Genomic DNA, 24,689 nt, shown 5'->3' on the forward strand with positions numbered 1-24,689 from the left:
CAGTGAGCACACCCAAGTGGCAGGGTTTAATTTGGCAAAACACACAGAGCCTACAGAGTCTCCTTGGTGCGCTCGCCCAGGGGCTGGCACACTGCAGTGACCCAGAACTGGGGGTGTGCAGGGGCCTGGGGACGTGGTCCCAGCTCTGGGGTGGCCACGCCAGGCACCCAGCCGAGGCAAGGGCTGAGCCAGAGGCCAGCACAGATTTTAGGACAGGTCTGAGGCTGGCAGAGAATGGCACAGATGCCGTGTGTCCTGAAGCAACAGGACTGCAGCAACACCATCTGCTTGTAGCAAACAGCCGCTTTTTATTCACAGCACTTCTCCCCCAGCCCTGCTCCCAGCCCTCGCAGAGGCAGCTCCAGGCTTCCCCGGGGCGCAGCCACGAGGGGCTCCCCCCACCCACACCCCCTGAGTATGAAACCACCCCGCAGGCACCAAACAGCAGAGCACAGTGCGCAGAAGGGACTCATCTCTCCTGTGTCCATCCCAAAACCACAAGAAGAATCCCCACAGGCTTTCGGCAGGGTGCCAGTTTGGCACACTGACAGGTTTGCTGTCTCACAAGGCACTTGGGTCTTTTTTCCCCATCTTGAAGGAGATGAGAGTTTCTCCCCATCCCTTAAGGGTTTTTTGAGCTGACCAGTGCGAGTCCAGTTTCTACACCTCAAGGTAAGGCATTTCAGCACGAAGGACAGCCGAGCTCACAGCACAGCCGCGTTCCATGCTGATTTTCAAAAGAGATGGATGGATCTGGCTGCAGGGCGCAGCAGCATCAGCTGCTTGTGGAGACGGTCACCGGCTCAGGACCAAGTGATCACAAACTGCTCCCACATTGGCAGTGACACGGGGACATTCAGCACCTGAGGAGGCAACGGAAGGGTTAGCGGTCGGTGCCCAATTTTTCCCCATGTTCATCCCCTTGCACAGATGAATCCTGCCAGGGCAGGTGACCCAGCCTTACTGGGCAGCCGTTTACTCCTTGGTGCAAACAAAGCAGACCCGGTGCCATTGCTGGGGCCAAACCCCACCAGCCCTGCAGCCACCCTCTCATGCAGGCTCAGAGCCACTCGCGGGCAGCCCCCGCGCTCACCTGGGTGTCACTGCGGTAGGAGAAGTCATCCACACGGGCACCGTTGGCCAGGACCTGCTGGGGAGGGCTGGTGACCCCCAGGACGGTCACAGCCTCCAGCAGGATCCCGTCGAGGTGGCTGCGAGCCCGCAGGATCTGGCTGAGCACGGTGCCCTGCGGGGACAGCGGGGACGGTCACCCTGTGCCACCACACCCCAGGGCTTCTCCAAGCGCCTGCCACTGCCCCGTGCCCTAAACACGCCAAGAGCAACCCACAGGGACCTTGGTGCCAGCGAGGCCGGGGCTCATTCTGGTTATTTCGCCGTGATGGGTGCTTGCAGCAGCAGGGCAGGGGGCTGCCCAGCACCGCGTGTGCCCCAGGGGACAGCAGCTGCAGGTGGCTGCAGAGCCGTGCCCAAACGCCCCCCACCAAGCCCCCTGCCACGCTCACGTGTGCAGCCAGGAAGAGGGTCTCGGTGTAGTCCCCCTTCTCGAAGCTCTGCCAGCTCTCCCCATCGTCCCAGAACAGCTCTCCCCGGGCGAAGCCATCTGGTGTCAGGGCCACCACCAAGGCCATCCCCTTCTTGCGGGACTCGGCAGTGCTGAACGCAGGCTCCTGGGGGCACGGGGGGTGCAGGATCAGATACTGCAACCCCCCTGCTGCGTCCCCAGGCCTGGCTGAACACCCACAGCTCGGCCGGGCACGCACGGGGTCAGGCTGCCAGCGGGGGGGACTCACCTGCAGGGGCAGGATGTGCCCTGCTCGGACGTGCACGTTAATGGTGTCCAGGGGAGCTGGCAAGAGGATCCACTGGCCTTTGCTGTGGATGGTCGAGTCCTAAAGAAGAAAAAGAAAGGACGGGTCTCAGGGGTCAGCACGCCCACAGGGGATCCCAGCTGAGCACCGCAGCCCTCACCCTAGGACAAGTAAAGCCTCACAGGAGGCAGAAGTCCTCAAAGCCAATTTGGGGAAAGCCCAATGGGCCCGCTACCCAGGAGGGATGGGATGGAGGAGCGGGGTGGCTGTTCCCAGGAGCCCAGCGGCAGCACCTACCCCTGCGAGGCTGTACCACGTCCCAGCCGGGAAGTAGCCGCTGACTTTGGTCTGTCCTGCCTCCAGCACCGGCGTGACGAGCAGCCCCCCGCCCCACAGGAGCTGGCGGTCCACGGTCCAGGTGTTGGGGTCTTTGGGGAACCTGGGGAGGGACGGCGGGCGGCAGTGCAGCCCCAGAGCATCGCCCCCCTGCCCGCCCCCACCGCAGCACTCACTCGAGGAAGAGCGGCCGCGCCACCGTCTCCCCAGCGGCGTGAGCCCGGTGGAAGAGGGTGTAGAGGTAGGGCAGGAGGGAGTAGCGGAGGCGAAGGGCTTTCCTCATGGCATCCTGGGCAGCCAGGCTGAAGGCGTACGGCTCCTGTGGCTGCAGGGGAGAAGGCGAAGTGGGATGCTCAGGCAGCACGGGGATGGTCTTTGAGCGTCTGGCCCCATGAGCACGGCCCAGTCCCGGGCTCAGAGCCGCCCCCAGCCCACCCAGCGCGGTGCCCACCAGGGCGAGGGCTCCCGGCCCTGCGCTCACCCGGTTGCCGTGGTCATTGTGGTTCCTCATGAAGGGGTAGAAGGCGCCCAGCTGGGTCCAGCGCACGCACAGCTCCTCGGATGTGTCGCCCAAAAACCCGCAGATGTCGGCACCCACCAGCGGCACCCCGAAGAGGTTGAAGAGCAGCACCTCTGCGGAGGGGACACGAAGAGAATGGGGGCTTGGCGGTGCTGGGCCAGCCCCCAGAGAAGCCCCAAAGGGAGCAGGGGCTGGATGCGGCCCCACAGCCTACCTGGCACGGAGTAGGACAGCTGCTCCCAGTTGCTCTTGACGTCCCCCGTCCAGTGCCCAGCGTAGCGGCCGTGCCCAGCGAAGGTGGAGCGTGAGATGACGAAGGGACGCTTGCCCCGGATCCTCAGCAGAGCGCTGCGGGGAGGAGGCGGCTCAGCCCGGCTGTGGAAGGGGCTCCCAAAAGCAGCACAAAGCACGCTGCGCTACCAACGGGAGCTGATGGGCTCCACGGTGCTCCTGGGGCTGCCTCCTGTCGGGGGGAAGCTTTCCTGCAGGAGCTGCAGCAGGAGCCCAGGCTTACTCGTGGGAAGCGATGGCCTCGGTCAGCCCGTACAGGCTGTGCAGGTTGTAGTGCGAGGAGAGGAACTGCTGGCTGGAGGCACAAATGGTTCCTGCCTGGAGGCGCCCCCCGAACACACCTGCAGGGGAGAGGAGGCGGCGAGGGCGAGCTCGGGGCAGCCGGGCACAGCCTCACCCGCTGCAGCATCCTCCGTGCCCCCAGCCCCGCTCACCGGGCACGTACGGGGGCTTCTCCAGGCTGTTGTCGGGGCAGCCGTCCTGGGAGCCCTCCACGAAGTTGGACGGCTCGTTCATGTCCTGGGGAGAAGGGGAGCCCTCGCTTCTGGGGGGGATGCGGCAGAGGGGTGGGGAAGGAGCTGGGAGCCACATCCCGGAGCTCTGCCGGCGGGGGAAAGGCCACTCACAATCCACATGCCATCGAAGGGCACCTGGTCATGGAAGTCCTTCACCATGTCGTGCCACCACTCGTGCGTCTCGGGGTTGGTGAAGTCTGGGAAAGCTGTCGGGCCCGGCCACACCTGCAGGAGGGAGGCAGTGCTGGGCAGAGCCACGCCACCACTGTCCCTGTCCCCGTCCCTGTCCCCGTCCCTGTCCCTTCCACCTGCTTTCCAGCAGCCCCTGTGTGTTTCTCTCCCCCTTGCAGCCGCTGCCCCATTGACCCGAAGCCCCCAGCCACAGGGACAGGGGCAATGGCACCACGCACCTTCCCGATGAGGGGCTGCCCCGTGGCATTTCGGATGAACACCCCTCGCTTCAGTCCGTCATCGTAGGGCTTGTAGGTGCCAGGAGGCCCCGAGCTGCTGATCCCGGGGTCCTGCCGGGGCACAAAGCTGGGGTTTCACCGGCAAGGACAGGGAACAGCATCCTGCGCACCCAGCCCTGCTCCTGCTGCTTGCCTGCCAGAAATCCTGCAAAACCCTGGGGCAGCAAAGGGCGAGGACACAGCCCAAGGACACGGCCTGCGGGTGAAGCCCAGGACCCAGCTGGAGCTGTCACCACCCTGGGGCAAACTGGAGGCATTGCTCACCACGATCATCACGTAGTGCAGGCCTCGCTGGTGGAAATCCCGCACCATGTCCGGGTAGTCCTTAAAGGTCTCCTTGTTGAAGGTGAAATCCCTCTTAGCATCCATGTAGTCCAGGTCGTTCCACTGCACGTCCTGCAGAGCCGGCGGCAGCGCTCAGGAAGGAGACGGCCTCCAGCACACCGCTGTGCCCCAGGAACAGGGACAGGTGCCCCCCTGCACCCACCAGCCGCCCCCACCGGGCTCACCGGGCCCTGGTCACCACCTACCAGGGGGAAGCGTGCGGCCGACATGTTGGCCACGGCCTGCCGGGTGGTGGTGGTGGAGGAGTAGCCCCAGCGGCAGAGGTGGAAGCCCAGGCCCCAGTACGGGGGCATGAACGGGAACCCTGCAAGTCAGGAGGGAGGGCGGCTTCGCTCTGCCCCGCTCGCAGCTGTGGTGCTGCAAGGGGGCCGGGGGTCTTCTGGGGGGGGGACCACAATCTGCATCTACCCATCCTCCCAGATTCATGCCGCAGCACCCACTCCTTGCCAGCAGCACCCGGCACCCCAGGAGCGCCCGCACCCCAGGTCCTGCTGCAGACCCCTACCCACGACGTCCAGGTACTGCCGCACCACGCTCTTAGGGTCGGGGCCCAGAAAGACGTAGAAGTCCAGGATCCCGCCCGTCGTGCGCCACGTCAGGGCTGGACTCGGCTGCAGGACCACGTCTGGGGGAGGCGCGAGCACCGGAGGAGCAAGGTGAGGATCGGGTCTCGGTCCAGCCCCGTGCCCCGGTGCCTCCGCAGCACTCACCCATGGCGTTGCTGTTCAGCAGGAAGACGCCGTGGGCCGACCCGCCGTCCTCTATCACCAGGTAGAAGGGGTGGGAGCCGTACAGGTTGACCTGGGGCTGGAGCAGAGCACAGCGCGGTGCCGGTGGGGCTCAGCCGAGACCCCAGCACGGTGCCCGCTGTGGTGTTTTACCCAGTACACCCACCTGCCCATCGCCTCTGCTCGGCTCAGGGTGTGAACCCAAATGCTGCCCAGGCTGCACAACTCTACCCCGGGCTGCTGGGCCGGACTCCTTCCCCTGGGGGCTCAGCCCCTGGCACCGCAGAGCACCCCAACACCTCCCTGCCCCCAGCCCCGTCCATACCACCGGTGCCATGTCCCGGTTCCAGAGGGTGACCTTGGTCCAGGCCGTGTTGAGAATGAGCGGTGCCAGGTGCTCCCCCAGCCCCGAGATGAACCGAGAGGGCAAGGAGGTGGAGATCTGCAGGAACTGGTCTGCGAAGAACAGGGGCGCGACGGTGGTGTTCAGCCTGCCGGGGAGAAACGGGGCCGCTGCCAACAGCCCTGGCGTGGGGGGCTGGAGGAGCCGGAGACCCTCCAGCTCCGGGTGGGCCACAAGTGCTCATAACCGGGTGCTGCGGTCACAGCACGAAACAGAACCAGGCTTTGGCAGAGCCCTGGGATTGCTGCTTCCCTAATGCCTGCTGCTGAGCCGTGCTTATGGCAAAGCTCGGGGCAGAGACCCCACTGCTGCTGCGGGGTCCCGTGGGGTGCAGCAGGGCAGCACGGGGAGCCTTCGGCCCCGCTCGGTGCCGGACATCACTTACAGGACCTGGCCGCCGGGCCACCGGGAGACGACGAGGCCGAAGGGATCCTCGAGGACCTGCACCCCGTAGAGCGTGGAGGCTGCCCGGGTGCTCACCCGCGGCGTGGGCAGGGGCACCTCGTAGCGCTGCCGGGCCGGGTCCCGGAGCTGCGGAGAGGGGGAGACAGGGGCTCAGCCGTGGTCGGGGGCTTTGGGGGGGCACAGCTGGGAGGGGACCCGGGCGCACCGTGAAGCGCAGGCGGCTCTCGGTCTCCAGCGCCACGTCCAGCCGCAGGGTGCCCACGTCCCCCGGGAGGAAGCTGGGGGCGACGCGGCGGAGCCGAGCCGAGTAGCCGCGGGCGGTGGTCGTCAGGTTCTCCGCCCGGTAGCTGCGGTAGCCGCGGGGGAAGAAGCACCAGGGCGGACCCCCGCCGGCACCGGAGGGGACGGGGGCGTAGCAGCAGCCCCGCGCCTCGCAGCCCGCCCGTGCCAGCAGCCGCTCGGGGCCGCAGTCGAAGCGGTGGCTCGGGGGCACCTCGCAGCCGGCGGCCGCGGAGCTGCAGGCAGCGGGGAGCAGCAGCGCCAGCACCGCGATCACGGCCCCGATCCGCGGCCCCGGCCCCGGCCCCGGCATGGCTCCCCCCAGCCCGGCTCCGAGCAGGCGCGGCGGGGAGGGAGCCGCAGCCCGGCCCCCGCGCACCGCCCCGGTGCTGCCGGGCCCTTTCCGGGCTCCGCTGCCTCCCTCCCGGAGCCTCCGCCGGGCACCGCGGTTCCGCGGCTGTGCTCCTCTGCCGGGGGGCGACGGGGGGGAGAAAGGGGCCGCTGCTCCCCTCCTGCCCGTCCCGGGAAACTGACGAGTCCGCAGCGACTACAAGGAAGTGAAAGAGACAAAGGTGTTGCAATAGTCTTTGCAGCACTACTGCTTCAGTGAGTATTTAATGCAGATGTACAGCTGACGCAGGTTTATTCAATTTATTTACAAATGCCAGTGCTAGAAGAGGGAGAGCAGTTGGTTATATTTATTCACAGGTGGTTTCCTGTGTCTCTAACATGCTTCCTGGGAACCGAGCCTGGATTCCAAACACTGGCTGAGCCACTGGAGAGCCCGGTGGTACTGAGGCTGTTCCTGCTGGACCCGGTGGACAATGCCACTAATAGTATGAATCCGCTCCTGCAGCTTCTGCTGCTCATTTCTCCAGGCTTGTTCAGTGCTGCACAGGGGTGTGTACTTCCCCTCCTTCACTGCCTGCAGCTGCTTCTGGCGCGTCTGATAGGACACAAGCTCCAAAAGGTTCTGAGAAAAGCAGTAACGGAAATTACTCTGATAGTTCTTTTCTGTGTGCAATCTGCTAAGTAAACAACACCATTCATTGCATGGAGGTACTGTAACCATAGTTTGAAAAAGAAGGGGTTCTTAAGGAAGAGTTTGATGAAGTTCCATGGATTTGGACTTGTGTCACAGCATTCCATAAATTAGAGAAAAAAACATGCATACAAGGCAACCCTGGCCAGGACAAAAGGGTCAAAATTTAAATTTTAAAATTTAAACTTAACATTTCATAGAAGGTTACTGAAGGCCATGAGCTGGCTTTCAAATTTGTAGTGTCCTCACAATAGCCAGCTGGTCCTCACAAAGGACAGTTTCTACTCAGTGTTTTCAAGTAAGATCGTGCGGGCTGATGTTTCCAGGTGAATGCTGCCTCACTAAGAACGAAACTGCAGCATCAATTCAGTTCCACTTCAGCCATCAAAATGTGCTCAGTTAACTTGAACTGCTGCTACAATCACATGCCAAGTGTTCCCAGTTCAAGATAGTAGTGAGACAAGGGAGCTGGCAAGAGGAGAAAGTAGCAGGTTCTAACTCACTCGCACACTGCAGGGAAGTGGACATACTCACCCATCGTTTCATGTTCTGAAGATATTCTGTGTCTGAATCAAGGCTGTCAGACTCAGTCTGCAGTGTGCACATTTCTTGTTGCTTTTCCAAGCAGGTGGCACTAAGGGATGCTTGCGTGCTTTCCAGCTCCAGGACAATTTTGTTACAGTCTTGAGCGTTCTAGTAAATGGAAAAGAAGGAAACGTGAGATTCTGTCTCTTTTGTTCAGCTGCGTTCCCAGTGTCCTAGTTTTGGCTGGGATAGTGTTACTTTCCTTCATTGGAGCTGGTATGGTGCTATGTTTTGGATTTCGGACGAAAATAACGTTGATAACATACCAATGTTTTAGTTGTTGCTGAGCAGCACTTCCACTGAGTGAAGGACATTTTCTGCTTCTCATGCTGCCCTGCCAGCGAGTGGGCTATCTTCCCAGAACTATTTTTTGTTTTTTAACGGTTTCCAAAGCCTGCCCACTGTGCAGTGCCATACCTACATAGTGCAGGGTCTGCATATTGACATCCCATGCATCTGTGCTAAGTGCACACTGGTGCTAATTACAAGGCAAATGATAGTCACGGCAACTCTCATGGCCCTGCTTTACTTGCTCACCTTCTGGGTTTCAGTGATCTTCTTTCTCAGCTCCTGTTTCTTGCGGTGGAAATCACTCTTGGTGAAATGTTTCTTATCTGTTTTGTTCTGACCTTCTCCACGAATTGCTATGGCCTCTCTACGAGAAACAGATGCCTCCATATCACGAATCATCTTCTCCTGCTGCTTCATCAGCTGGCCATAGCGGACCTGCCGTTTGTCAAAATAAAAAACAGTTTGAAAATAACAAATGGTTACAAATGGCCCCTAATTGAAGTCTTCTGTGTGGCGCATCCCATCAACATAAATCAGATGTGTGTGACACATGACCTTTTGTCTGCCAAATTTGTTCTAAATCCAAATGTAGTTTGCCCTATGTGGATCTGGAAGGCAGAGGATAGGATTAGTCATCAACTCTGTATCAACTTGTTGAAAGTAATCTTCAAAATATTTCACTGGAACTCATTAACAATAGCAAAAGCAGAAGAGCAGAAATATCCTGAGAACAAAAGCAAAGAGCTGCGTTGCCAGAAGATAGAAGACTTCTGTAGCCAGTGATTAAGATGATGCAGTATTTAGTAATCCATATTTATTTCCTTACAAATTGGGGTCACAAAATAAGGTGGTAGACATACTGCATTTAAAAAATTCCTCAGGTATATCTTAATGTGCTGCAGCATATTACATAGCTTGCATAAGAAATGCATAAAGTGCATACATGCTGAACGTATTTAATTCAATCTAGCTGCAGGGTGATACAATTTCTAGTACTGTTACGGCCTTGAAGATGCTACTTCTCCATCCTGTTTCTCATCTCCTGCCTTATGTTTCATCAACTCCAAAGGTAAATACATTGTGTGCAGTTCCCCCTCCTCAGTCCTCTTTCTCAGTGACTTACTTGCATTCTGTGAATCTCTGCTCTCATGGCTCGGATTTCACCTTGTCCTGTCTCAGAATCCACTGCTGAACGCATCTCTTTTGTCAGCTGGATCTTTTTCTCCCATAGCATGATTTGATGCCTTCAGTGACAGAAAAGGAAAGGAGTGCCTCCATAAACAGAGAACGTTCTCTCTGTGTGTCAATGGCACCACTCTCCTGAGGCTGATTCTGAACACAAAACTGAATGGTTTGACAGAAACTAGAAGGTTGCATACAGGACATGTAAAGAGGCAGCAACAGAACAGCATGAAATCATACAGGAAGCTTCACGATTCATACAGGAAGCTTCACGAGAAATGGCAAGACGACTGAAAGCAAGCAAGCCTAGACTGATAGGACTCGATTAATTGCCCAGTACAGCACGCTTGCTCTGGGTTACTGGCAGGGGAGATAGCATACGCAGTCTTCCCATACAGGTCTCGGTGACATTCAGCACAAGCAAGTATGCTGGAATCATTAAAACCAGTATCATCTTGTCTCTTGCTGGTTCCAGAGATAGCTAAACCACTTTTCAGCTTCTGCATTCCAAAAATTCATTAACCTCCTTTAATCTTCTCCAAGAAGGACAGAAGTGCATTTGCTGGTGCTGGCTGAGTTTGGTGAGTGGAGAAAAAAGGTAACATGGGTGTATATACCCAAAAGAGCTAAGACTGTGGCATAAAGCAAGAATCACTCTGGTACCTACTCTGCTTCCACCAGGCTGTTTAAGAGTCTTTCCTTCTCCTCAGTCAATCGACTGTGCTTCTCCTGCATCTCAATTGATTCTTTTTCTGCTGCCTAGATTTGGAAAGCATAAAACAATGCAAAGTTGTCAGACTGAGAAAGACTTACAGCATCACCGTTTGCCTCTGATCTATACATCCTTTTCGGTCTCTAATACTCCACAAACAGCATACCTGACCTGTTTCTGCTGTGTAATAAAAGTCATTAAGCAATAAAGAAATGCACTTTTTTTGTGTGTGTGTGAATAACTATATAATTTCCATTTGGCCATACTGTTTTATACCACAAAGCTATTTTCTTCTAGGCTACCTGCAGTACAAATCTCTCAAAAGCCCAGTCATGGAATGGCCTGGGAGTCTGTGACCTAGAAATGAGAAGTTGAGCCTCTGTACCTTGAGAGAGCGTATGAACTCATTCTCTGTGATAATGTTGCCATATTGCAGCTCCGTGAAGCTGCTGTTGTTCTTGTTGATCAACACATTCAGCTTTATCAAGTCATTTGACATGCTCTTCATGTGACGTTCAATATTTTTCTGCTCTTTTATTTCCTGCTGAATTTCATCTACAGGTGATCAGAAAAAAGAAAGATTTTAAATTCCCAAGAGCACTGGGTTGAATACAACCAAGTTGTACCGAACTGCTGTTAGACCAGGTAACATTGCACACCTGTGTCCCACAAACCCAGCCAAAACATTTTTCCAGAAAGCCCCAAAATCAAATTAAGGTTTTGAAAGAGACTACCACTATGTAAAAGAGTTGGTTTTGGCCAAGGAAACTGCTATCATTTGTGGGAATATTTGCCTACCCACTATTTGCAAACTTATTTAAAGGCATGTAACAGATGACAAGGTCACTTATAGGTCATCTGTATCAGTTAAGACAGCAGGATCGATCATGACAGGATATAATGACCACCAAAACAGCAGAAGGTGCCTGGCTCTTAGTCCCAGAGAGTAGTACTGGGGCCATATGCATTCTTGCTTACACATATATCAAACACCGAGGGCATTCTTTGGTGAAGAATTAACATAACCTGTCTGTAAGCCTTTGCTCCCCTTTTTTTCCTCCATTCATAGATGAATGTTTTAAAAAAGAGTTAGGGAATGACTTACTTTCAGTGCGCACTTTCTTCTGCTGCATTATTGTGATCTGTTTCTTTAACATATCCAAGGAGGTTATTTGATCCTCCCGTTCCTCGGTTAGCTTGACCAGCTCTTTCTGCAGATTGAGCCAGTACTTCTGTAGTGTCAACACCTCAGAATTACATTCTTCTATCTGCTTGGTCAGCCTCTTGGCCTCGATTTCCAATGGTCCTAATTCTTGCCCCTAGATGAGGGCAAGATATGGGATCAATCAGATGGAAGCTGCTGGAGCACTTGTTTATAGCATCACTGCAGAAGGCCATTTCAACTGCTGAAATGCCTACTGAACGCTTCAACAATATTGTTATTTTGTCACTTAGTTATTCTCTGCCTCTGTTTCCCATGGTTGAATAGGACTAATAGGACTGCCTGACCTCATGGGAATAAATGCAACAGAAGCCCACAAGGTCCTCAGATTCTGTGATGAAAGGGCAACCTAAGTGCCAACAACAGGTTCAACTGGACTTCCAAAAGTGTGCCAAGTGTATGCCACAGTACTCATTTTCACATTGGTATCCATAATGGCCTTCCAGTTCATAGTGCGAGGGACAAAGTGCTGGGTATCATACGAAGAGGGCCAACTACCAAATAAATTGAGTCGCTCAGCCTGTTCTATTCTCCCCTTGTCAGTCTTTCTAGATTTTATAATGTTATCCTATTTACTCCCAGAGTACTGATGTCATTTGATATTTTCATCAGGTACAGACAACTCCCTGCAGACTTCTGCATTAGGCACACCCTCGTTTCACAGCAGTTCCCTGTGCCAGCTCCTCTTTGCATGCATTAAGAACTGCTTGACAAATATAAACAGTTACATTAATTACAGCAGCTTCTCAATCACCATACTGATGCCTGAAGTTTTAACTGACACTTACACAATTACAATTATCAAGGACATCTGTGGCCACCACAAAGATTGAAATCGAATTTGGGACAGAAATGCAAAAGTACATACCCCCTGCTGAGAAAGAAGCACCTCCAACTTCTTGTTGTACTGCCTGATGACCCCTTGCTTGTTCTCAATCAGAAGACTGCACTTCGCAATCTCACTTTCACTACGACTGATCAGATCATGGATATTTTTTATTTCCTTGTCCAGCTCACAAAGCGTTTTTTGGAGAATTGTCAGCCTGCAGTTAGTGTGTGTTGTATTCATAATAACCTGGGTCGTGTCATTCTCAACCTTGGAAAACTGCAGTTCCTAATAATAGACAGACAGAAGGCATACCAACGAGTTACTGCTGGTGACACTGTTTTGTAATGCCCACTTACCAAGGAACAGGAATCAAGGACTTGAGATTCTACCCCCTGGTCTGTGCTACAAGCTGTAAGAAATCTACGTACCATTGCAGTGCCTTTGTTTCCCCATCTACTGGCAGGGGATAGCTATAGTTACCCCTGTCATAAGGTTGTTGGAAAGTATTAAGAAGTCTAAACATCCCAAAACCCTGTAATAGACCATGCTTTTCTCACAATGGAAACCAACCCTTGCAGTCCTCCAGCCACTTAAGACATGCACCTGATTTAAAAACACCAGTGCAGAGGTGTGAGCATGAAGTATTAGTGCCAGCCCACACAACTCAGTGTGATAAATACTGTGCTGCATCTTCTTATCTGTTCACACTCTCAAAGAGAGCAAAACTTGAGCAACTTATTAAGCCATAAAGAACCACGAGTCTGTTTTGACTGTTCCTTAGACTGGAAGCCTTATTTAGAAACTGAGAGTATACATGTATCACGTGCCTTTAACAGTGCACATGTGGTACTTCTGTCTATCTTCTTCAAAGATGTAAGAACTTGTAACACATTATAGTAAATATTCCAAGGATTCACCATTCTGCCCTGTTTTCTTTTTTTCTTTAAGTAAAGAAATGATGGTAGTTATGTGTCAGGCTTTTCTGATAAACTCTTTTGCATACACCAATATTCTGCAATGAGATCACCGGAGGAGCTAAAATGGGATCAAAACCCAGCACAGCTTCAATTGTAGAGCTAAAGATGAGAAGCAAAAAGACACTGACAGAACACACTTGACAAACACTACTCTAGGCCATGACTGCAACCTGTTTCCTTCCCCTGCTCTCCCAAGTGGACAAGATACCATACCAGATCTATTTTTCTCTGATGAAGTCTTGCAACCAGCTGTGAGGTTTGCTTTTCTGCTTTGCTGGACATCATCTGGTCCTGAAGCTTTGCCATGATCTCACTCTCCATCTGCTCTTTGGTTTCAGTTCCTTTCTCTATATCCTTACTGATGGTTAACAACTCATTCAGACAAGCAGCTTGATCCTAAAAGGTAGGGAAGACTCAGGAGAGCATCACTACAACTGTTTGGGGAAGGGTATTAAATACTTATGTACAGTTCAAAAGGTTTCTTCTTCCAAGTGACTCTTCTCACCATCTTGATCCTTCTGATGGTCTGCTCTGTCTCATGGAGAACGCGAGAATAGGTGCTAGTTTCTACCTTCAAGGCCTCCTGCTTTGAAACACACCGTGCAATCAGTTTCTTTGTTGTGTTGTTATCATTCTGTGAACGGCTCAGGGTGGTGACAAGCATCTCATTCCTCTCCTCCTCCTTCCTGATTGACTTTCTACAGATATCGATGTCTGTTTCTAGGGACTTGAGGTCATGTCTGTGCTTGCTGAAGAGGCAAAGAGGATGGAAAATCATCACATGGATTGGTTCACGTGCTGAACAGTCATCTAGTATTGCTCTTTTCAAACATGCTATTGCAGCAACAAATGAACAGAGAAGGAAGTCTTTATAAAGGCTATTCTACTCTGATAGTGCAGAGTTCTCAAAAGACTGATGGAGATATTAAGATTTAAAAGGAAATATACATAGGAAAATTATTTGCGTCTTTCATTTCCTCTCATGCTGCTCTTTCCCATGCTTTTCCTGGTGGATGACAACATTTAAAATATATTGTTTGGTCTCAGAGAATAACTCAGGTTCTAAGACTCCAAGATAAATAAAACCTTTTTTTTTTTTTTTTTTTTTTTGGCAACAGTAGGATGGCTTTCCTGAAAACTTCTGAAGGCATCACAAAATCCTAACCAAAAGTGATAGATAAATCCTTCTTGATGTCTATGTCTTTGGACTGTGAGATAGTGCAAAAGCAAAGTAACTTTTTGAAGGAATAAAATACAAACAGAAGAAATTTTAAGCAGCTTTAAAGAAGAAAAACTACTTCAAGTGTCAGTTGTGTTGTGGGGTAAAAAATAGTAGCAAAGAAGTGTACTTCTTAGCCATTAAACATATTATGTGCTTCAGAGCAACAGACTTGTTCTAACATATTCTGCACATACAGTAACAAACTTGTCAGAAGACACACTGTCCCTTTTAGACCCAAATTATTTGAGGTCTTTCCTGGGATGGTTCTCAAATGCCATACCTCAGCATCTCCTGTGTGGCAACATAGACCTCATCTCTTTGCTTCATTCCAGCCAAGCTATTAGTCCAGTTGTTCATCAGTCGCTTCTTCTCCACGTTAATAGCCTGTACCTCCATACAAGCCTAGGGAAGAGAGAATTTGTAAACAGGCTAACCCTGTACTGAGCTGCAAAACCAAATTCACATTACAATGCAATGCTTTTTTCTATAAAAAATATGCTGGGCAGGAACAGCTTCAATTTATATGTCTGGTTTATTGTCACACCAGAGAACAGAAAAGTTATAGTTCTCAAAGAAAAAAAAATGCTAAGAAAGTGGAGGAGGAAGTGATTTACAGACGATTCTTAACGACAAAGGGAAAAAAAGTCTTCGTGCCAGCAAACAGGAACAAACTATAAAACTCTGGCCCATACTGTATGTATCATGTGAGCATAAGCCAACAGGGGCTGTCTCTCCAGAGGGAAATATTAACCAGAAGCAAAAAAAAAAAAAAAAAAAAAAAAAAAGCACTTCCTACCTCATTCACTGCTTGTCGAGTTACTTTTGTGTCCTCTGCCTGGGCCACAAACTGAGCTTCAAACAAAGCAATCTGTTCTTCCAGTTCATAAGCTTTTCTTGTCAGGCGGTCCACTAGGAGATCCTAAAGAGTTAGGATCATCAGTTCTGGAGTAATGTGATCTTGGTCTTAATCAACTGTGTTCAACAAGAATAACATAACATAGGCTAGAAACAGGATTAAATTAGCAACTGGATTAGAACCTTTAGTGAACCTTTTCCGTTCAAGTATGAATGACTGCCATAAATGCAGCAGAAAACTTATAGAAGAACGAGTCCTCCTTTGCTGATTTTTTTTTATTATTCCATTTACATTAGTAAATCGATACTTTAGATCCGAATTAGCATTCATTCCTGTCACTATATATTATATTGCAACACCTCTGCAATAGCTGGGAATCTTAATAATTTATGCTTTAAAATGCTTTGTTAAAAAACATCTAAATCTATTCTACTTCAAATGCTTATTTTTTAATGCAGAATTGTAAGCGAAGTCTGCATCCTGCTGCAAAGGGAAGGCAGCAGAGGGAGCTCCAGCACACCAACAGATTCATTCCATTTTCAAAGTTTGCTTTTCATTGTGAAACTCGTTGTGACTCAGAATAATTCTTGAAACTTGAACATAATTCTTCACTAAATAGCTTTCTGCTTTCATCTCCCTTTGCTTACATGAAGAGCGATTTACTATTCAAAGGCTTGACAAAAAAAAAAAAATTGGCAGTACATGCCACTACCTTGGTAGTGTTTTTTCTCCTCATTTTTAGAGAAGACTGCCTTGTTTTGTGTGTCTTTTGTTTGTTTTTTTTTTTTCCTCCAATTATTTGGGAAAAAATCCCCACACACCTTCCCTAAGTCTGTCCTTATAGCCTTTCTCCTAACAAGGTAGCACCTCCTCCAAGGCTCACCACTGCCACCTGTATTTATTTATTAAAAGGCAGACAATTTTAATTGATACCTGTTTTTTCTTTTCCACCTCAGCCTGGACCTTCTGTGCCTCAGCCTTCTTTGCTGACTGTTTCATCATTAAGATACTACGATACATATCCTCATCCATATTCTGCATGTAGAAGAGGTGTAAGGCCAAGTTTTCCACTTGGGTCTGCATTGCAGAAACTGGGGTGGCAGGAGAAAGAGTATTTACCAAAAAGTATGTCTGTAGGACACACTTCAAGCAGAGATAAAAGGGAAAGAAACACAGAAGCATCCAAGCAAAATCCAGATGCCCACCAGGTAAATTAGCCCTCCCTCAAGTGAGAATTGACATCAGATATGAATTATAGCTCTATAGGCTAATTTAAAGGTCTTGGTAAGTGGCTCCTCAGTTCTCAGCAAACAGATACCAAGGAAATCAAAGGAAGGGCTTCAGTAGGCTGTGAACGCATTCCTCCACCCCAAAACAGAACTGTATCTCTCTCAGACTTGAATGCTTCTTTGATTTTTTTATTTTTAAAATAAACTGCAAAAATATCTAGGCTATTTTAATTCTTTACGAGCCTCACTATTGAAATCATTTACTGTAACCTATCCAAATGCCTGCAACAAAGAAAAACTGAATTAAGTTCATTTATTTGACTGGAATAGGCTGCCACATGGATGGTGCTCTCATGCTCGTAGATGCTCCTAAATGCCTACAATCCTTGCATTTTAAGCACACTCTTACAGAGACCCAGACATCACATGATGGGCATTTTCCTTCTGCTAAATCACAGAACAGCCTACCCGCCAGGAGGAGTTTTAGTTTCAGCCCTGAAGTGCTTCTCAGCAGTAGAACATAGCAATATAAATTGTATGGCAACCAGACATCTTTAAAATTTCTCAGTGGGTGCATCAATCCCTGTGAAATTTACCGTACTCTAAAATCTAGTGGTTGGCTTGTATTCAAATTCATTTCTTCATATAGGGCTAGAATGAGGGCAATATTACAAGGACTGCCTCAGTCACCTTTCTTGCGTTCATCATCTGTGTTCTGACACACTTTCCTGTAAGTCAGCTTGAGGCCCTTCAGTTCCTCTTCTAGCTGCAAACGTGCTGCGGCTGCCTGAGAACGACGGTCATGGCTCTTCTCCAGTTCCATCTGCAGCTGGGCCAGCTGCTGCTGCACTCCGTAAAGAATCACCCCAAGCTCTTCTCTCTGTACTTGGCTCTTCTTCGTTGCTGTCCTCTGCAAACACAAGAGGAAGTTGGTTATCTCACTTCACTTGGGATGGGATGCAATGAGAAGGCAAAGAAAGAGTGCTATATACCAGTTCCCGAAGCTCTAGGTTCACTTTTTCCATCTGCTTAATAAGGTAATTCTTTAGGGCAGCTTGGAATCTTCTCATCAGAGGCTGTAAAAGAAGTATGACGTTGATAGTTTTAACACACTCATGTAAATAAAATATGAAGGAATCTTAGTACTACTCCCACTATTGCTTAAACATTGTATTCTGTCCCATGGAGGCTTGGATTCCCATTCTAGCTACACTCACTGCAGGAGTTATACTGCAGGTGTTTCTTGAAATCAGAAGATGACTGCTGAGAATATTTAAAAATCAGAAACATCAGGAGAGCTACACCTGAGAAACCCTCTACTCACTCTTGTTGCAAGTATTTCTTTCACGAGTAAATGATATGCCTGCTACGTTGCTCGCTTTTGAAACTACAACTTCAAATTTAATATTGAGGAGTTAGCCGTTTTGCAAAAGCTATTTATAAGAAGGTAGTTTTAGCATACAGCTAAGCCACTGCCTACAGTTTGCCTCATGTTTTAAATAGCTATGAATACAAATAACACGTCTGCAGTAACAAATGGCAAGATCTGGAGACTTCTCACATGTTCTGGATCCAAGACAACCAGTTGTGTTTCTTCTGCTGGTTCCTCACTTCTTCCACTTATTTCATTTTCCTCAGTTCCAGGCTGCTGGTCTTCCTGTTCCTGTCTTTGGCCACCATGCTCATTAGCAAGCTGACCTAATTGCTCAAAGACAGATTCTGAATAGAAAGGGGAAAATAAATAAATAAAACAAAATAAAACAAAACAAAACAAAACAAAATAAAATAATATTTTATAGTACTGTGCCTAAGGCTATATTCACAATGATGACAAAGGGAGAAAGCCAGACACTGCTTGTTAGATGGTATCAAGTATTGCGACGTTACTAAGGAACTGAATTGTACCTGGTTCTGTGCTCAACTCCCCTGAAAACGCAGGCACTTGCATAGGAGCTCCTGACGATGTCTGGGAAGGGCTGTCTGTCTCAGCTGTGGGCTGCTCCATCTCTCCCAGGTCAGGAGGGTTACTGTCAGACTGCATTTTGGCTGAGAAAGCCTCAGAAGATTTTTCCTAGGCCATGAAATAGAACACCAGAATCAGCTTTTCACTCTATCTGCACCTAAAAATCTGCTCATTTTTGTTGTTATGAGATATGAACGATACAGACAAAGAATCAACAAAAAAGCCTTGTAAAGTCAGCCCACAGATACACTGGCAAACCTGTGTCAATCCTGACAAAAGAACATTACAAAGATGTAACACAGCAAAGGAACCTCTCAATTTTTTTCAGAGCTTTTGTATACTTCACGTCGGACCAGTTCACTTCCCTCTCTTTTAGTTCTGATCTTACAGTTACATCAGTAAAACTGCTCCTGCAATGGGAGAGCTTGAGTGTACAAACAGTGGTCATGCATTCTGTGAATCAGATTTCGTCCTCTTCATTGTCATTCCCATTCTCTGCCTGCGGTGTCTAGCACACAGCACAGGCTAAAAGCAGCACAGCGGGGTGATAACAGGCAGCGCACTTCACTTAACGTTACCAGGATGGTATTCAAAGGACTGGTTTCTGTCACAGCGCACACAAGTTTCATTTATAAGTTTAATCTAATTTGCAAAAAAGTTCACTAAGCTAGTATTAAGACAGCAAAGATCCTAAGAAAAATCTTACAAGCCACTTTAAAGCTTCAGGCATTTTTAAGTCAGAACTAAAGAAAAAAAGTTCTCTTAGGGATTCATTAAGGAATGCAGGGCCAAACTATTCACTTTTCTCTCTTTTTAAAGAGACGCTGTTTTATCCGCTATCATCAGTTGTCAAATCCAAACTTTGTGCAGCACCCAGAAGACGTCTGCAGTTCGTTATCACTAATAAACCTAAAAAAAATAAATTAAGAAGCGCACGTGTGCACACCTGCAGCACTCGGATACCTTCCTTTCTAATTTGCCTATGGCAAAAAGCACTAAGAGCCGTACGAGAAACAAAGACAAGGTGACAAAACAAGGTGACAGGACGGACTTTTCAGCGGACACGGTGACAGGATGAGCTTTTTTTGCGGCCTGCGCTGGGTGCGGACCAGGACCGCGGGCACCGCCGGTTGACTTCATCCCACCGACAACGCCTCCGGGCGGACAGCGGCCCGCAGGGAACACGCGGGGAGCCTCGCCCAGCCCTTCACCAACCCGGCACGGGGCCGGGAGCCGGGCGGGGGCGTCCGGGCTCCCCCCGCCGCCCTCAGGCCGAGCCCCGCGGCGGGGCCGGGCCCGCACTCACCGCCGGCTCCGCCATCTTCCCGTTGCCAGGCAACGCGTCAACACCCGGTCACGTGACAGCGGCGGGCCGCACCACTGCACCCCAGCCGGGAGGGGGGGGGAAGGGGTGTGTGTGTATGTGGGGGGGTGCCTCGGGCCGCACCACTGCGGAGCGGCGGGGGGGGGGCCGCCTCCGGGCCCGGCCCCGCCGCAGGTAACGGCACCGAGAGGGGGGGGGGGGGAGGGGTTCGGCCGTTCCCGGAGCTCCTCAGAGGGCGGGGCCGGCACCGGGCGGGGCGGGGCGGGGCGGGGCGGGCACACCCCGGCGGGCCGTGGCGGCAGGAGGCGGCCGGCGGGCCCCGCGCAGGACCCGGTGGGTGCGGGACGGGACCGGGGGGGTCCCCGGTGGGTCCCCGGGGGTAATGGGGACGGGGACGGGGATGGTGCCGGTGTCCCCGCCCCGACACGCGGACACGAGCCGGGTCCGTGCCCTCCCACCCCGGGCTCGGCTCTGCCGGGACCAAACGGGGCTGGGGGCGGCCGGGCCCGGTGCTGGCCCCGTTGGGGGGGTGGGGGGGGGAGTGCAGGGGTTCCCCCGGTGCCCCCCGGTGCTCCCCCCGCTCCGCTCCGCACCCCCGCTCTTTGTCTCCCCTCCTGCCCCTCTCCCCCCCCCCAACCCCCGGACCCCCCCGAGTCCCGGAGCGCCCCCCCCGGACCCCCCAGGCCCCCCCGAGCCCCCCCGGTCCGGTTCGGCCCCGCTCGGGTCCCCCCCTCACTGCCCACCCAGCCTGGGGGCTCCCCGGGCAGGGGCCGGGTGCTGCCGGTGGGGGCTGTGACCCCCCCCCCATCCCCATCCCCATCCCCTCCCGGTTCTGCCCGCAGAGGTGCCGGGTTATTCATCGGTGCGGTGGGGGGGAGGCGATAAAAAGGAGAAATCCGAGAGAAAACGGAAAAATCGGGAGGAGCGGCCGCTGCCCGGGGCTTTTGGAGCTGGTCCTCAGCCTGGCGATAACCGGGCTGCAGCCGTGGAAGTTCGTGGCGGCCGCTTCTCCCAGCCTTTGTGGGATGTGCAGAGTTAGCAGCCTTTGTGGTGTATTGGGGGCGGGGGGGGGGAGAAAAATCTTTGCAATTACTTTGTCAGGCTGTCTGTCAAACAGGGCTCCGGGGATCCTTTAGCTGCTCTTTGGGCGTTTAGTGCGGCGAGAGTTATCAGGCCGTGGCTACAGGGCATAGTAAATAAAAAGCCATTAAAGCGTTAGCTGCTGCGCTTAAGTAATATGAAATGATGGTTAATCTCGGGACACGGGGACATATGGCGCAAATAAGCTCCTCGCACTACAGCGTATGTCGCAGTTTGACTTTTAGCGCTGGAGGAGCGGAAAGCTTTTTGTTTGCTTTTTTTATGCCTAAGCAGGTGTGGCTGGGAGCAGCCAGCAGGCTCCAATGATCGTATTTCATTTCCCTTTTTATCTCTGAGTCACAACTTGCGGTATTTAGTCTGCTGTCCCTTTTTTTTTTTTTTTTTTTTTTTTTTTTTACCTTCTCAGCTGAGATGCATCTGAGCAAAATCTGCTCCACTGAAGTGACTGGAAGCCGAGTACCGTGAGCGTCGGGATCTCAGCCTGCGCTGGTGGCTGCTGTTACTTTTCCCTTTGCTCTGCACTCGGCTGCACCTGCAGGTCAGAAATGAAAGAGTTTTTGGTGACCTATATAATTCTCCCTGTGAAACGGGATGACTTCAGAGTGGCTCCCTGCGGTAAACGTTTTTTCCTTGATTTGGCTAGGTCATCCTAAATAGCTCTAGCTAATAGCTGGCAGTTTTGAAAGCATTTTTTTTTTTTTTTCCTAATGTAGAGGTATTCCAATACAAAGGGAAGGTCGCTGCAACTGCTCTCGTGTATACGTAGAGGAGTGCTGATCAAGTGAGTGCCCAGCCGAGGGGTGTGCAGAAAGCCCTGAAGAGGGCTGGCGAGCTGCTGAGCCCTGACTCCCAGCACTTCTGCTGTGGGTTGCCAGAAATGCAAGCTTAGCATTTGCTCTTCCCAACGTGAGGAGGAAGCAGCAACTTCTGCGGGTTTTGAGACCTCTGCTGTGCAGTGAATCTGTATCCCTTTAATGTGTGAAATTAAATGCAAGATACTAAGAGAAAAGAAGGGGGGAGGGGGAAACGCCTGCTGCGCTTTTCTTTTTTATGGTGTTTCAAGCTCAAATTTGGTGGTGATTTTGACAGCTCTCGTTTCTTCTTTGTGTCCAGACATGCTGTGGGTCACATGTTTCACTTCAAGAGCCCTGTAGTTTGGCTTATTTTGCTCGTAAATTTATCAAACTCTTGCAAAGAAAATTTGCCCTTGGAGCCACGAGGTCTGCTGCCAGACACAGTGTCCGGCATCATGACTTTTAGGCTGCTGCCCTCCCTGGAGCACAGCCCCCCTAGGCAAAGGTTTTTGTGAGAGGAGCCTTGTGGCTTCGCTCCAGTGTCCGTGCACACTGCGCAGCCTGTGAGTAATGTGCTGGAGCCGGTGTCAGCCCGGGCAGGAGCCCTGCGTTGCCCTCCTTTCCCAGAGACAGGAATCCTGTGCAACCGGAGGCAGCAACATTTGGTCCGGCAGCGTCTGCCAAGGTGAGGGTGCAATCTGCCAAGCCAAACAGGATTTTGCTGTTTATGAGAAGGGGAAGGGCATTTCCAAGCGAGGCGAGAAGCCAGCGCTACTTGAGATGCTGCTGGCTGGAACTGGTCAGGCTCTTGCGAAGAGGGCATCGGGGTGACTTCAGGAGCTGGCTGCCCAGCGCGTTTCTGAGATCTCGTGTAGCTGAGAAGTGCTGGCACCGACTGGGAGAGCAGCCAGGGGCTGTGAGAACAGACTTGCTAGCTGTAGCAAGGATTTTAGTGACAACAGTTGATGTGTGGGAGAAGAGAATGTATATGTGCTTAATAAATATTGGCACCGAGCAAGAGCTGATCAGCTAATTCAGTGCTTCAGCTTCTGGAGAACTGGGTTGGCTCTGCCACATTGAAAAGAATCCCTTCAGATCAGGGATAAATAGAAAATTAATATGTAAAGTATGTTTTTAACAGCGTGAATTTCATGCTGACTTAGCTGTAGGGCAGAGTCCCTGCCTGCCTCCCAAGCCATACAAGAGGCAGCGGCAGCACCTGCTTCTCACAACCCAGGCCCCATGGACCCTGCATGCAGGCGCTGTCCCGCATGGGAGAGGGCTCAGAATGGAGCAAACCCTGCAGATTGGGTGGGTTTGGTACTTGCTGGTTTGTGGTGCGTGAGCTCAGGGAAAGGAGAGGCAGAGTCACAGGCTGTGTTTCAGAGTTGTGGGGTTGCACAGGGAGACTAGGTGACCCTCAGAGGTGCAGTCCATCAGCTTGTCCTAGCTAGGACCGACTGCCTGAATAGTGCCTCGTGGCCATCTGTTTCTGAACACTGTTTCTGAAACCCCCAGTGATGTAAATGGTTTCTTCAGGTTGCTTTATCCAGGTACACCGTTATCTCCCTGCTGTGAGAAAGACTGGGGCAAGGAATGTTTCGTTTAGTCAAGTTGCCTTACTACCTCTCCTATCCTCCATAGACAGCTCTTCCTTCCTTTGGCAGTGACAATTCAGGTGTACGAAGATTTTTAATGCATTCCCCTTTTATCTTTCCTTGTCAATCTCTTCCCATGCCCCAGATTGCTCCTGTCACTCTTCTGAAACTGTCCAGTGACTTGCATCTGATCTCCTTTAATGTTGTGACCAAAGCTAGACAGAATTCCCTAGCCTGTGGCGATGGTGAAGGGATTAATTTGAGTCATGCGGATGGAATTCATATATCCCAGGAAGTTTGGCTGTTTGTTTGCAGCATCGTAGTGGACTTCTGTTTGATCTCTGATGGATAGCTCTTCAGCAGAGAAGACAAATGTAACACGTTAAATTTCCATACTGGCAAGGTGCCGTATTCTGGACCTCCTGGCTTTTTTTTCCTCTTTCCAACCTGCTTACGTGTGTGTGTACCTGCAGCGCCTTCCACCTGCACATCAGGGCAGCGCTGAAGCAACAGGTGTTCTGCAGGATCAAAGGGATATTTACCTTCAAATTCCTCCTGCTTTCCAGGGAGCAGCTTTTGATCTTTACCTGTTGCTTTGTTCTTTCTGTACAAGGTAAAAGCTAATTAAATGTTGCCTCTCTTGGCAGAGAAGCTCTTTACTTCTTCCTGCATTCCTGAGCACCCCTGGAGAGCTGCAGCAGGCCATCATACAAGCTCTTGTTTCGTGCCTGCATCTCCATCTGCTGTCCTTAGCAGGAAAAGCTCACTTGTGTTTTCTAAGTAAGCATTTCCTGGTCAACAGCTGCAGCACCTTGATACCACCTTCCTTCCTTGCTTAGGCAGGTTTTGCCTTTTTAGAGTTCAGATGAAATTGCTGGCGTAGCTAAAGGTCTGGATATTCGGGCTGGTTTCAGCTTTGGCGGCAGGGGAGCAGAGATGGGCAGACTGCGCTGCCTACGAAACGCAGTAAGAGCTCCTGTGATGACCTCCTCAGGTGCCTGGGAGGTGCAGGGCCCCCAGTGCCATGCAGGTTGCTCCACATCACTGCTTCGGACTCCCTCAGCAGTGTCGAAATGGTGTGTTGTAACGTGGTGGTAGGAAGGAGGAATTGCAGCAGAGTTTACTGGTTGTATTCTTGCAGGGTGCAATAAGAGGAAAGGTGACTCGTTCTGTAGCTAATAACTTTCTCCAAGATACGACCTACAGCATGAAACATTACTGTATTTTTTTGATTGTCTGGACAAGACCGAGCATATGGCTCCCTCCATGTTTGTTTCTCAGGGCTGAGACATGAACACACACGTTGTGTTCGGTGCTGGAAGGAGACAGTGGTGTGTAGGACTTGCAAAGTAAATCTCTTCTCTTAAACACATGATGAATGCAGTACAGGGTTGAGGCTTCTCCATCAAGTTCCAGCAAATACTGAAAAGCAAAAACTGCTCCTGCTGTGGTCCAACCTGACGAATCTAGCAAGGGCCAGATAAACCAGGACCTTGTCCTTTCATGAAGTCTCTGTCAACTACTCAGCGGTCTCCATTGCTGTCTTCTGTATGCAAAACCCAATCCGAACTGGGACAGCTGTTTTCCTCCCCTGCAGTATTCACTCTGCGTTTTGGGAAGTGCTGGTTTCCGTTTGCTCTC

At 51.3% G+C, this 24,689-nt stretch overlaps 4 protein-coding genes across 15 annotated transcripts in view; 2 read left to right on the plus strand and 2 right to left on the minus strand.

The window, feature by feature from the left end:
* Nucleotides 1-288: 288 nt before the first annotated feature.
* Nucleotides 289-6,588, minus strand: GAA (alpha glucosidase). Its single transcript, XM_084492378.1, has 19 exons — nt 6,048-6,588; nt 5,823-5,968; nt 5,360-5,525; nt 5,017-5,113; nt 4,812-4,931; nt 4,492-4,610; nt 4,226-4,357; nt 3,902-4,012; nt 3,603-3,716; nt 3,411-3,495; nt 3,200-3,317; nt 2,900-3,033; nt 2,647-2,798; nt 2,342-2,490; nt 2,127-2,268; nt 1,812-1,910; nt 1,524-1,688; nt 1,094-1,246; nt 289-863 (listed from the first exon to the last, which is right to left on the minus strand). Exons 1-19 carry the CDS (start codon nt 6,432-6,434, stop codon nt 804-806), a joined length of 2,649 nt encoding a protein of 882 aa, XP_084348504.1. The 5' UTR covers nt 6,435-6,588; the 3' UTR covers nt 289-803.
* Nucleotides 6,227-24,689, plus strand: part of CBX4 (chromobox 4) — a 69,225-nt gene continuing 50,762 nt past the window's right edge. Inside the window, exon 1 of the mRNA XM_084492391.1 lies at nt 6,227-6,230. The gene's annotated coding sequence lies outside the window, so the exon portion shown is untranslated. The remainder of the gene's footprint in view (nt 6,231-24,689) is intronic.
* On the minus strand, nt 6,721-19,663 carry CCDC40 (coiled-coil domain 40 molecular ruler complex subunit). Of its 5 annotated transcripts, none has more exons than XM_084492374.1 (18): nt 19,538-19,663; nt 18,174-18,339; nt 17,830-17,966; nt 17,261-17,344; nt 16,959-17,178; nt 15,973-16,130; nt 14,980-15,102; nt 14,464-14,585; nt 13,467-13,710; nt 13,175-13,357; nt 12,024-12,269; nt 11,039-11,252; nt 10,319-10,488; nt 9,889-9,980; nt 9,163-9,283; nt 8,286-8,474; nt 7,698-7,856; nt 6,721-7,094 (listed from the first exon to the last, which is right to left on the minus strand). In XM_084492374.1, exons 1-18 carry the CDS (start codon nt 19,550-19,552, stop codon nt 6,846-6,848), a joined length of 2,892 nt encoding a protein of 963 aa, XP_084348500.1. In that variant the 5' UTR covers nt 19,553-19,663; the 3' UTR covers nt 6,721-6,845. The 5 variants fall into 5 exon arrangements, with proteins under 5 accessions (XP_084348500.1, XP_084348499.1, XP_084348501.1 ...); XM_084492373.1 differs by having other exon boundaries at nt 17,830-17,987; XM_084492375.1 differs by lacking the exon at nt 19,538-19,663 and adding an exon at nt 19,283-19,475 and having other exon boundaries at nt 17,830-17,987.
* TBC1D16 (TBC1 domain family member 16) overlaps nt 19,705-24,689 on the plus strand; it is a 31,629-nt gene continuing 26,644 nt past the window's right edge. For 3 of the 8 annotated variants that reach the window (XM_084492379.1, XM_084492385.1, XM_084492386.1), the window contains exons 1-2: nt 19,825-19,888; nt 21,063-21,271. The gene's annotated coding sequence lies outside the window, so the exon portion shown is untranslated. Of the gene's footprint in view, nt 19,730-19,824; nt 19,889-20,453; nt 20,590-21,062; nt 21,272-21,369; nt 21,438-24,689 lie in introns of those variants that run through there. The other 5 variants (XM_084492380.1, XM_084492382.1, XM_084492383.1 and 2 more) reach the window with 5 other exon arrangements.

This window comes from Aythya ferina, assembly GCF_964211825.1.
Source record: "Aythya ferina genome assembly, chromosome: 18".
Taxonomy (NCBI): Eukaryota; Metazoa; Chordata; class Aves; order Anseriformes; family Anatidae; genus Aythya; species Aythya ferina.